The sequence below is a fragment of the Tinamus guttatus genome, unplaced genomic scaffold, assembly GCF_059628265.1.
Source record: "Tinamus guttatus ecotype Peru unplaced genomic scaffold, ASM5962826v1 Tinamus_guttatus_pri_ptg000394l, whole genome shotgun sequence".
NCBI lineage: Eukaryota > Metazoa > Chordata > Aves > Tinamiformes > Tinamidae > Tinamus > Tinamus guttatus.
Genome location: NW_028288928.1, coordinates 1,114,561 through 1,128,331, shown reverse-complemented (window position 1 = coordinate 1,128,331; position 13,771 = coordinate 1,114,561). Strand labels below are relative to the sequence as shown.

The 13,771-nt window shown below is 38.6% G+C and overlaps 1 protein-coding gene across 1 annotated transcript in view; it reads right to left on the bottom strand.

Annotated features, from left to right (window-relative positions):
• The window catches only part of VWA8 (von Willebrand factor A domain containing 8), a 158,804-nt gene that overhangs the window by 130,885 nt on the left and 14,148 nt on the right, over positions 1-13,771 (bottom strand). Inside the window, exons 3-4 of the mRNA XM_088530943.1 lie at positions 9,444-9,574; positions 7,064-7,174 (exon numbers count right to left, since the gene is read on the bottom strand). Of these exons, the coding sequence (XP_088387069.1) occupies positions 7,064-7,174; positions 9,444-9,574 (242 nt within the window). The remainder of the gene's footprint in view (positions 1-7,063; positions 7,175-9,443; positions 9,575-13,771) is intronic.

The following is a 13,771-nucleotide window of genomic DNA, read 5'->3' as shown; positions in this document are numbered from 1 at the left end:
GGGGCTGATCCTCTCCTCCTCAGCCCTGGTGAGCAGCCTCTGGAGGAGTGTGTCCAGTTCTGGCCTAACTGGTGCCAGACGGATATGGAGCTACTGGAGAGTCCAGCATAGGGCTATGAAAACAGCTGAGGAACTGGAAAATCTCTCCTATGAAGAGAGATTGAGAGAGCTGGGGGCCTTTTTCAAGTGGAGAAGACTGAGAGGGGATCTTATCAATATGTAAAAATATCTTAAGAGAGGGTGTCAAGAGGAAAGAGCCAGGCTGTTTTCAGTGATGGTTAGTGATAGGACAAGTGGCATCAGCCACAAACTGAAACACAAGAAGTTCCACCTGAATCTGACAGAGAACTTCCTAAACGAGCAGGTCACAAGCGTGTGGCAGGTTGTGGAGTCTCCTTCCTTGGAGATACGCAGAACCTGCCTGGATGTGACCCTGTGCAATGTCCTCTACAGGTGACCCTTGCTTGTGCAGGGGGGTTGGACTACATGATCTCCAGAAGTCCCTTCCAATCCCAATGTTTCTGTGATACAAGGGACAGAAGAACAAATTAAAGCTAGACGCAACCAACCATAACAGTGTTCAGCAGCGCAACAGCTGAGCTGCTACTTGCTACGAAGCGCATGGCAGAATCAAACAAGATCTGTTCGAGAAGATAAAGGCCACTGTATGTGAGAAGATCAAGAGCTATTACGTCAGGTGCTTCCTATGCTGAGGATAGGCACTGAAACACCTACTGGAAAACCTAGCCATAATGTTAGCTTTTCCCACCATTATTAAGACAGTAAGTCCTGTCTCTAAACTGAATTTGAAATTGAAGGCATCAACTTACCAAAAAATAATAATAAAAAAATCAACTCACAAATGCTGATATACATCTTCATATCAAGATCCCTTCCCTGAAAGACATTATATGTAACACCTATATCTAGCCTCATAATGAATATCTGAGAAATTTAGAAAATTCTCATTAAAAAAGAAGTAGTCTTCAGACTACTTCCCTTTAAAGGAATCACTGATTCCTCCCAAAAGAAATTAACATGTGAATTGATATTAATGGTTAATTTGGGCATTATACTTTAGAAGGCAATATAAAGTTCCTCCCTCCTACTCTTCCTCTCATCCTTTCTCATAAAAGTTGCATGAGGGACAAATTTTGAACTAACGTTCTTCCCTAGGAAGGGCACTGATCAAGTCAAAAATTCGCTTCAACCTGCTGAATAAAATATTTCAGTCTCCAGCTGTCAATCTGATACCTGACATGAGGAAAATGCTCCTATTTTGTTTAAATGCAGTGTGCAGACACAGCCAGAGTATGTTTTAATAAAAAATTTACTTGCCAAGTTGGTAGGATTCTACATATTATAAGTCTATGAGGATTTTGTGACTGAGTTTTATTAGCCAGAGGAAAATACACATTTTGCTCATATGGTTTCAACATATTTTGAGTATCCATAGAATCTTGTTGACTCATGTAGAGACACACACACTATGGATGAAGGTCTGCAGGGTTAACGGGCTTCTAGTATCAACACACATTTATGTCCTGGCTTGCACACGAAGGCAATCTGGAGTATGCTGCGATTGCAAATAGAAAGATGTGTGTAACAGAATGATTAACTTCAATAAGGAAGCTCTACACTAGCAGTGCAATATTAAGATACAGTACACTATACCCTGTTGCCTGTCGAACACCAGTTTAAAGGATCAAAACAAAAATATTAATAACAATGACTCCAAAAGTTCAGAAATTGCCGGAGGATTTAATCTAACATTGTATTGGTGTAATGTTTCAAAAGGTATGTTGTAGATTGTCTTGCTTATCCATCTATGCCTTTTAGTATCATCCTCAGAAATGAAATGGTACACAATCGTGTTTTTTCACTCTTTAACCAAAAAAAACTCCACAATAATAATAATTACACCTGAGTGCTAATTTACTCTTTCTTTCTTTTTTTTTTTCCAAATTGTGCTTCCTACTGTATTTTTTAAACTGAAAATTTAAACTGAAAAAAATAAGTCTGAAATACTGAAAATTGCTCTCCAAAACAGAATGAAATAACTGCACAATTAATATGTCTCTAAAGATCTTGCAGAGAGTACTATTAGCACTAGATAGCATAAAGTCTGCTCTGAAGACCAAAACAGCTGCATATCTCTAGTTGAATTGCCATGTTTATGTGCTCTGGGTTGGTAATGAGTAATATGTCTCTGCAATAAGCTTGGCATAACACAAGGCATCTTCTGAATCATTATTTCAGCTTTATCTGTGTATTGATGGATTGGTTTGGAAACTAAACTGCATAACAAATAAGAGGAAAGAAAGTAAGTTTGCAATCTGTCACTGAAAATCATGTTTTAAAAATGCTTCCAAGAAACTCATCTTCATAATTCTATAACGAAAACCCAGAAATAGCTGTGCTGTCTCACCCTCTCACTAGCCTCGTTTGTTCCAAATGTTCAATACAAAGTATAATTTGACAGGAGTGCATATATTATGCAATCTTAATGATAAACCTGAGATTTTAAGCATTCATTCTTGTTAAAAGGCTGAGAGGGATTTGTTAAATTTGTATCTTCAGATTTATTTTAACTGGAGCTAGGGACTATTTTCCTCATCAAATGAAAAAAAAAAAAGCTTACAGCCTCCCACCTGTCCCCTGAAAGGATGGTTACCTGGATACCTGCTCCAGGGAGTATGTGCAGTTATGATAAGCTGGGTTTTTTCACCTCTAAAAGAAGAAACCCTTAATACAGAATTGTTCTGGTAGGAATGATTTTATGCACCAAACATGTAATGCACATTTCTTATTTCAATTTCACGCTGCATTGATAAAAACATATTTTATCTTCAAGGCAAAAGATAAAAAAAATCGGAAAAAAATCACTAAGTAGATTTTCAGTCTTTCCCAAAACTGAACAATGTTGAGCTTCTCCACATAAGCAGGGCAAAATAAGATAACTGCAGGAATTGGTAAACCCCAGTCATGACATAAATCACAGTGTATAAACACATGAATGAAGTTATATAGTGCCACAAAGAGAGGAAGGACAAAGAATAGCTCAACACTATACACACACACACACACACACACACACCGCAATGCATAAACACCAGAGTATATTTTGTAATATCAGAATGGAAACTGTGGCTGGAATCCATTCCCATTCTTTTTTTTCCCCCCAGGAAAATGCCTATAATTAGACAGAAGACCCTAATCGTCCTCAAATCAGAAAGGAATATTCTTGGGAACTGTATAGAGCTTTTATTTTTCAGACCCGTACATCCTTGTGTGTTTCTATGAATCAGGATTATGTATCAGAATTTTACAAGGCAAATGCTGCTAGAAATTGTTTAACAGCAATTACCAGGTAAAGCGTCTTCTTTTTGGAAGCTACCTGGAGACAGACCTTGCAGAAGATGACCACCCTTGCTCTGAAAACTGGATCCCCGTAATGATGTATCAAGTGCAGCATCCAAAATTAAAGCATAGGAAAGTAACAGAACAAGCAAGTAATATTGAATGAAACTAATGAGATAAGGTGTCCTACATTTCAGAAGTCCCTTCCAGTGCAACTGTCTTGTTCCCTCCTGCAGAGTATCCCCCACAAGCTCATCCAAAGTCCTTCCCTTCTCTCCTGTATGCCATAAACATCCCAACAATAGTGTGCCCAGATGTCTCTTATGGTAAAGAGAGATCTTTACCATCCACTAAAGGCAACGCAGAGCTTTGGCTGAGCAGTTTTCTGGGCTAACATGTTGCCCTCCAGCCGCATCAGGCTAAGAAAACATACAGTTATTAAATTCCCAGCACTGCCTGTGTTCCAGGGAGGGATGGTGGGCATTAATTTGAGCTCCTGTCACCTACTAAGCTACCACAGGTAACAGAATGCACAGGAAACAGAGATGATCTAAATTGCTTCCCATGGGTGACATAAAATTATTTTATTTTTTTTTAAGATAGATCATTAAATCTTGCCAAAATGTAAGAGGTATTAGGAAAAGAAATGGCAGAGATATATACTGCACTACTTTTATGAGATCTTTTTTCTCATTTTACCAGGGAAGGGAGACGACATTGACTAAGATTTCAAAATTTCTGTGAATTATTGAAGTACTCTTTCTAATAAAATACAATGAAATCATAACATCACTAAGGTTTTGGCAATGCTTGTATGGAAACAGCAACAAAATAATACATCAGAGGCAGTCTCATCTGTCTGCAAGCAGCCCTAAAGATAGCGGTACAGACAAATGTTGAAAGCAGTGACCTCCTATACTAAATTTTAAAAATATCTGGAGGGTAAACAGCATGTCTAATGCCATGCCTCTATTTAAAAATATCTTTAACATATTTGTTCATTTTTTAAACCACTTGTTTCTTTGCTTTTTTTTTTTTTTTCCCCTCATATGTTTCCAACATGAAAGCTGTGGAGCAACAGAGCGATAGACTAAAGCAATAGTGTAATTCCTCCAAAACAAAAACACAGTCAAAAATAAGCAGGAAGGTAAGGGGCTATTTCAAAGCTATGTCCAACCAATTTCAAAGCTACAAACTTTTTTATAAAGACTTACTGCTGTTGTGTTTCTTAAATATTTGCCCAATCTTCTATGTTAGTTGTTTAAAAAATATATATTTAATAAAACAATGGTCTCTACACAGTACTACTTTCTTTCTGTGCCACGACTGATGCAACAAGAAAATTAATGGGAACTCCAGGAGCACTGCCTGGAGTGCCTTTTCTGTAGACTTTGTTATCTATCTACCTGCATTATAAAATACTGCACTGCAGAACAGCCAGTAAACCAATTTATACTACTTGACAGTGCTTTTGTTGTGGCTAACCTAACAGCTCCTCAAAAATCCACTGTGATATCCAAGGCAGTAAGCTAGTACGTCACACAACACGAGCCATTGCTGATGGTTTTTTTAAGCTGAGTTATTTTTACCCATATCTCTTTTGGAGTATATAAAGAGCTCTTGTGAATATGTACACATATATATGTATACATAATGATCACATTTGGGTGTTTGTCTAAGTGCTTCATTCAATTAAATTCATGTCTTTTTTTTTTAATCATCTTTCTGATCCTTTATCCGTAAAAGAAACCAAACTCAATTCTGTGCAGCGCTACCGCAGGGGGTTTCATGTCAGGTTCATTTTACAGACAGGATAGTTAAAGCTGTCATTTCTGTCACTCTGGACATTTAATTGACTGCTACATGAAGTCTTCCAAGCCATGGTAGCCAAAGTTTTTTTCTGGTGTCTTAACAATCAATTTTACATTTTATCATTGCATAACTTGCTGGTATATTTAAGGATACAAAGATATTCTATTAAAAATAAGTATCCTCACATATTTCAAAGACACACTAAGTACTGTATTTAGCTTTACATACACAGAAATGACAGTGACACACAACTTACCTACTCAGTGGGTAGTTCAATTAGAAAGCTTTCAAAATGTGACCTTATTTTGGTAGTTTTTCACCACATAGACATATAATATTTGTTTACATACACAAGATAAAAACTAAAACTGCCTCAAGAATGCCACAATGAAGACAAAAAAAAAATCAAATCTAACTGATAACTTTTGAAAATACAATCTCCTGGCACAAGAAGCTTCATATTGTTTCAGTCAAATTGGTGGTTCAAGCACAATGTTAAGGCAACATAAAACCACCATATAAGACCAGCTCTTCTATCTATAAAAAACAAATCTGCAGGGTTCACGCGAGTACAGGCTTAGTAGATCATCTTGCATTTTGGTGATGTTCTTACAGTTCTCAACATAGGGACTCCTAGAAATGTTAGTTAACTAATACTCTTATACTGAGGGATAAATTGTCTAAATCATAGTGTAGTAATCACAGAGATAAGTTAAGACTGTCCGTTACACCAGCTAGCCACAGAGCTTACATAAGTTAATGAGCTAAATCTGCAGCCTCCATCAACGCTCTTATTCCCTTGTAAATGAGAAGCTGTTTAAAGCCTTAATCCACAGCACACTACTTTGAATTATCTCATATTTTGCAAATAGGCAGCATTTGCCTATACGCTGCCAGATAAGCAAGAGAGTTTTTGAAGCCCCACACTAACTAAAATATAGTTTATTTAGATGAGTTGCCATCTTTCATTGTGAGAATCTTCAAAGTTACTTATTGTGTTTCAAGAAAATAATTAAAAAATAAAAGCAGGCTTTGTAAGTCTAGAGGTGAATTAAAAAGAGAGATCATTGGGAATTAAAAAAAGAAAAGCAATTCTTTACTATTCTTTAAAACAGAGAAGAAAGCATTTAAACTTGCTTTCCCGTTCTCACCTCCCTTTCTACCCACAAATCTCACGTATCTAATGGTCAAATCATAAACCTATATAACACCACCAAATGAAAGCTGGTTTAGATTACATATTTAGATTTTGATTACATCACAGAAGTTGACCCAGCTTGCTTAGTTGCATGTCTAATATTAGGTATCTGGAAAACTAGACATTCTAAAGTAAATGCCTGTTTTACTGAAGAATCAGAAGGGAGACCTGTCTACCTCAATCACTCTACAGCAGTATTAAATCAGCTAATGGATTTGGACAATACTGATGTCAGGAGTCATCTCGGTGTACCTGAAATGCATTCTTTTTTGGTGAAAATGAATCAAAAGATCAATTTCAGGAATACATCTAATGTGCTGCAAGTGTTAGCTAGACGTTAGACCAAGAGAAATGCCTGTGAAACAATACCATCACTTATAAGGAATGGGTCTCACCCCTTGTTATTGAACCATACTGAAAATATTCTAGCTACATTAACCTTGTACTCTTCAGAGGCAGAGTAATCAGTCAGAATAATCTTTACTCAAATCTTAGTATTTCAGTAAAGACAACATTTGCAGAAATATCAAGACAAAGAGTCATGTGAGACTTTTCGACCCTATTAGGAACATGTCAGTCATTCTGCAATTCAAACATACCACTTTATACGTATTAATTTACACATCATTTAAATTGGCCAAGATTTCCTTCCAACCAGTCGTAAACAAGAGCTGCTGTGTGACTGCAACTTGCCTGATCCAGGTAGAAGGCAGTGCCACCTCGGATCTCTCGGCGCTGCTTGAGGTCGGTTTCGGTGGTGTCCCTCGACAGTGCAATGTATTCAACCTCCCGCTTCGTCAGCTCCTGTGGACAGCAGGCTGAAGTTATTACAAAAATAAAGCTATAACCCAAGCAAGTGAACTATAACAACGGGCCGAATGATATAATTGTACAGGAGAGTCCAAGACGGCAGCAGAGTGATTTCCAATAACTCTGCACAAAAATCTAATATATCTTATTTTTAAAATGTTTACTGCATGTTCTGCCGCAAATAAAATGGTTTGAATTTTTGCTCAATAAACTTTTATTTTTCCCAAACCTGTTCTAAAAACATTATAACCACCTATAAATTCTTTCAACTGAACATCAGTGAAGTTTTTTAAGTTCATTTTCTGGTTGTGGATGTTGAACAATCAGCACCTCCACATAATGAATAAAAAGTATAGTTTTCCATTTTAAAAAATCAAAAGTCGCAGCTCTGCCACTGTTCAAAAACATTTACCCTGTGATTCAGTACCTCAGTATATAATGATGCACATGCTCTGTCAACACATTAATGAACCGTATTGTTCTCATTCCCTTTAATACCATGAAATGTAGCATACCTGTAAAATTATAAACCATTTCAAAAACAAAAACTGAATGAAAACTACTGGTTCATTTTCTGTTTGGATCTGTTATTAACTATATTTGAAACGTTCTATCTTAAAGAGAACCCATTGATATCTGATGTTCCTGCTACTTCTGTATCTCAGCCATTGCGCGTTCTGTTAGGAGACAGATTCACGGTGAATTTCCCTTGCTCTTATCACTTGTTTAAAGGTATGAGAGGTAGTAGATCTTTCTTCAGAGACACTGTTTGTTTCTAGTTGAATGAAAAAACATATATATATATCAAAGCCTCAATAATGATTACCTTTTTTTTTTCAATACCTATTGAATTACAAAGCCACCAATTCTTTTACATCGAAGACTCAATTTTACTTTCCCATGATTAATAAATAAATAAATAAATAGTGGAAAGGGAAATACAAGAGGACCTTCTCTAACATGTAAACACACACAGCAGCTTTCAGCGCTGGCAGACAGAAAATCCCTGATTTTACACAGTAAGACATATCAGCTCCCATGCAAGGGCCAGTCTTCATGCAGTTGCCTGACACAACATCAAAGCAGCAGGCTGCAGCCTTTCTCTTGTAGTTCAGGGGCATGCAGATGCATAAACAACACGATATATTCTGTGTCCCATGTACGGATATCAGGTGCCTCCTAAATCACACAGAATCACACACAATGGCTGAGGTTGGAACGGACCTCTAGAGATCATCTAACCCAAACCCCTGCTCCAGCAGGGACACCTAGAGCACGTGGCACAGGGTGGCATCCAGGTGGGTTTGGAAGATCTCCAGAGAAGGAGACTCCACAACCTCTCTGGGCAGCCTGTTCCAGGGCTCTGCCACCCTCACAGGAAAGAAGTTCTTCCTCACATGGGGATGGCCTCTTTTCAGTTTGCACCAAACTCTCCTAATCTATTTTACAGAGTCGACTGAGCAAGCCAGTATCTTATCTGATGCACTGGATCAAGAAATCTTTGCTCTTCTTCCCATTGTTCAAAATACTGCAGCTTTCTCCCATACATTCTGTTTCTGAGAGCTGCTCTCTGATTTCATACCTCCTGATCTGAAATGAAAGGGCTGACCCTCCTATCAGTCTGAATTTATGTATCTCCACTTGGGCCCTCCACACAGGCAGAGCCCACAGCAAACAAAATCCTATCCCCAAAACAAATAATCCACCCTCCAGAGCACTTAAATGCAACAGATGCATGAAATCTTGCACGTGGGGCTGCCACGGTTGCTGCAGATGGGTGTGGGCAAGTTCTTCCTACATCCTGAGAGGGGCTCGCGGAGGCATCGACTCTTCCCAGCAATGCTTCCCAGTTATTACTCAGAACATTCCTCTCTCAAACCCCTTCATTTCTTTTTTTGCACAATGAAGCAAAAACAATTTGTTTTTTTGTAAAAGTAGGCAGATATCTTAATCTTCCAACATACATAATGCCTAGAACAAACTGCTTCTCCATTTGGATAGCATATGGTCACACAGTTACCCAACTCTTTTTTTTTTTTTCTTGAGTTTATGCAGAAAACACATGTATTAAAATGCCTGTACTTTCTAAGCATCATAAAACAAAAACTGAACTTAGGAAAGCAGGGTAATGGAAAAAGCTATTTAACACCTAAATACCTGGCTATAAGATTTTCTGGGGCTACTTTTCACAATTTGGCTAGGAAAGGAAGGAGTAGCTAACACTAATGACTATTTTGCCAGGAGTTTAAACCAGCATACATACCAGGTACTGCATGGCAATAGACCGCCGGAGAGGCCCAGGAGGACCAATAAGAAAGACATCTTGGCCAAGGAGATCCTTCTGCATTATCCATCTTAAATGGTGGACTACAGACTGGGCCAAAGAATCTGTCACTTTGCAAGAAAAATAAAGACAAAACATATTACGCAGTTCCAAAAAGTGTTAGAAAAGATACTTGGCCATCCATACATTAAAAATTAAAACCATATCAACCTATGATGTACTTTCAAATCAATAGCCAGATTATGACTGAATCACTTTTTTTTTTTTCTCTCAAATTGGAAGAAATAGAAAATAGGATGTAGAATGAGAGCACGCTGCCAGAGAGGCAACTGCCCATTCCCTGGACGTGCCTTCACGTGCCCCCCGGCACCGCGTCACCTCCTCTAGCAAACAAACCACAAGCAGCAGCTCTTGCAGGAGGATGGAGAGGGCATGAGCACGCCAGGAGGGAGAAGGTTTAGTTATGCATGTACGTATATGGTTGCCTTCAGAAGAATACAACAAGACCAATGATAGGGCTTCAAGCAAGCGGCTAGAGAGCGGCGTCTGGGATGCGCTACATGTATCTGCAGTGCAGGGAGAAAGGAGGAGGGGAAGACCAAATCTTGAAATTAACACTTGTTAGTTTATCTCTTTTTTTTTTTTTTCCAGTTTGACTGCTTGGTTGCAAGTAGAAGCCACAATTTAAAAACAAGCCCCAGATCCGTGTGAGCTTTCCCGGGGCAGGGCAGGCAGTGTTTGCAGGGCAGAACTCAGACATGGCAAGCAAGACATTCTGAGGGGCTTCAACTCTTCTTTGAATCAGCACACACCAGAATTGATTTTTTTTAATCATAGAACAATATAAAGTGATTGTATGACATTCAAAAAAAAACAGCTTTTCAAGCATAAAAATGTCCCCAAAAATTATCAAAAAATGTAACTGAACATCTTGATCTGTCCCTCAGGAAAAAAAACATCAGGAACTCTCTTCAAGTTCCAGCGAGACCTATTATACCATTGCCACTAATGCAAACAGGACTAAGATACATACGTACATGAGCACTCCATGCATTAGTATTCTCTAAACAGTTGTCATCAATAAACCTTTCAGCTAGTCTGTACATACATATATATATATATTCAAACACTTGTCATTAACATGCCCATGAACATACTGTTCTCCCGTATGCTGCTATGACAAGGTTGTAATGATGCAAGAATATTTTCTTCTTATTCTTTGCTGGGATACCCTTTTCTTTCTCAAAAGCAATTAGCATCACGTATCTCACAAATACACTAGATCACATCCAAATAAGTTTTGCACTCAGAATAACCTGTTCCTTCCTACATGATTTTCAGGAAAATTAATATTTATACATATTGCTTGGGGAAAATAAAAGAATTGCTACTGTACAGGTATAAAAATCTGTTATGTTTGAAAAGCATCACACAAAGAAGTGTTCTAGTAAAGGTATCATTAAAATTGTAAGACAATGACCCCCTTAAAAGGCACATTCCTTATTCTTCTACCTATTGTACGAGCATGCCCATCGTGTATATTTACAGTGGCTGTTTTCCAAAGAAAGACTTCAATACATATATTAGACAATTTTTCAAATAAACGTTCAAATCTTGCTGAAAAACTAAATTCTCTGATGTCAAAAGTCATGCATTAAAAGCATGGCAAAAACAGCTTTGACACAGCATGACTGCAAATGCCTCTGGTGCATTTCATGTCAATATGTGTAGCTACCTTTATTTTTAGGATGGCCTCCAGAAAAATCTTGGGTCAGACTTAAAAGCTCTACTATAAATAGAAACAAGATTTAGGAGTGTTCAGCAACATCTGCAAGACAAATCGTTATGTAAAAGAGAATATATGGCATTTTAAAAACCCCTAAAATCTTAGGAGTAACCCTGCAAACTTTAATGTATTCCAGAGCATATATGTTCTTCTGGTTTAAACAGCATATGTTATTTATTCTGGAAGATAAATATGCAAAATGCAATTTTAAAAAATCTTGTATATCTTCCTAACTTTTCTTTTTGAGAAAAGGACACAAAGAGCAGAATTTCTTATTGTTATGTTTACTAAAAAGAGGTTTCACTGTTTCATCATTTAAAGCCTTTTCCCCATATACAGATTACAGATGGATCAACTATAAAGTATTTTTCAAATGACAAAGCTCACTGGCCATATGCAAACTCATTCAAATCAAGTGTTGTACAAATAAATTCTGAAAATTCAAAGAAAGCACCTTAAGGTGAACAGTCATGACAGCAGCACCCATTTTTCACTTCCATCTTCTGTAGTATGTAATGTGTAGTATCTGTACATCTCTCCACATAATAACTCTGATTATTGCCCACATGCAGTCTACACTGTATTCTATACGAAGTGTTTCCAAAGCGCAGCATAGTTTTCAAATGCAATTTCAGATGCATATATGCACTATGTTGTTTTATATTTTACATATTTAGACTGCTTCGGTGACATCTGCACTGCAAAACTTTTCTGTTTTCTCTAACTCAACTTGAGAAATGCCTTGTCGCTCAAGTACTATACATTAACTTTGCTACAACGAGCATATAATCATTTTCAGTGACATTTAGGAGATGAGGCAAATTAGCCGAAAACAGCACCACAGTGTGCATATTGCAGCAGTTTTTATTAATTAGCCTGTGAGTCAGATATCATCTAAAGCAAATGGGGTTTGCACAACCTGCTTCAGTGGCACCCTGCAGATTGGCAGCAGCCAGGTAGCGGCCCTGTATTCCCTGTGTGCAGTGGGAAGCCTCTGCGGAGCGATCCCAACGGCACCACCTGGCACGCGCAGAGGAGCCCACGGAGCTACAATTTGCTATTCCTGGGCAGCAGGGACGGCCAGGGAAACAAACTGCCTCATTCTGATACGTGATGAGTAGGACAACACCCAGCAGAATCCTGGCAAACGTTCTGTGAAGTGAGCAGTTAAAGCTGAGTGGAGAAATCCCACAAGGAGAGAAGGAAATGCTGCTTGCGGATTGATTTTGAAGCAAACGCAGAAGCAGCTGCTTCTAGAAAACACAGGCTGAGATGGCTACGTTAGCTTGGGAAGCTCTGCAGTTCACTCCTACTTGGGATTTTGGCAGGTGCTACACCCAGCGAAGCCACAAGATTCACTGCAGACCGCAGACAAGACTTGTTGGCAGGCCTCCATGTCCAACCTACAGAAGAAATCCCATAAATGCAGGAGATACCTACGCTTCCCACTGTGCACAGGCAAAGTGATTCTCACTAATATCTATTCCACGCACGAGTCATAATACATTAAAGCACATTTCCCTGTATGATTCTAGTTTGCGCAATCCATACTAACCTAGAGGCACTTAGAGGACATCAACATATGTTACCTTCAGCTGAATAAAAAGACCATTACATACCCTGAACCTTTGTCACAAGGCATGGATGGAGTCCAAGAATGCCTCCTTTTATCAGGAGAGGTGAAAGTACATGGGGGAAAAGGTCTCTGCTGGTTACTAAGGGGGTTTACACAGCACCTGGTAGCCGGGGGTGGCTACTGTAAAATACGGTTGGGGAAGGAAGGGAGAAGGAGGGAAGTCTTGGCTGACAGACTTAAAATATGTTTTTAAAGGGAAAATGGTCAAGAAACTCAACACACAAACAATTTCACAGATTTTTCAAGCTGGGGGAAAACAAAGGAACAGAATGAGTCGTCCAGCGTGGCATGAAGAAGGAAACGTGGCTGAGCCAAGAGTAAGGCACTCACATGGGGCCTGCTCTCAGCTCTTTCCATTTAGTCCTTTATAAATAAAATGTTGCTCTTCCGATTTTATTCTAGTGAACAGAGACTTTTCACAGTCTCATAATGCAGTTGCATCATGGTCAGTTTTCACTGGAATACTATTCTCCCTCACAAATTCTTCATTAGAAACAGTTTTAATTCCAGTAATGTTTGCAAAGCAAACAAATGGAAGCAAGTCGAGTTGTTGCAGCAGCTTGCAAAGAGGGAAGTTACCTTCCTGAATTACACATCAACATTTCTCCTCCCAGTCTGAGTCAACCGCTTCACAGGGAGGTGCAAGAAACCTGGTGTAGGCAGATCATTTCCTCCATTGGAGGAGTAGATGTAAATCCATGTAAATCCAAATAGCCTTCTAAAAGCAACCCGGAATGGGACTCAGTAGACTGAGTTTCTTAGTGACACATAAACATGGAAGAGATTGAACAATTCTTAGCTAGATGCAGAGCAAGCAGGAAAATATATAGCTATAGCAGTTTTCCATAGCTCAATGTAGAGCTAAAGGAAAATACTGTGTCTGCT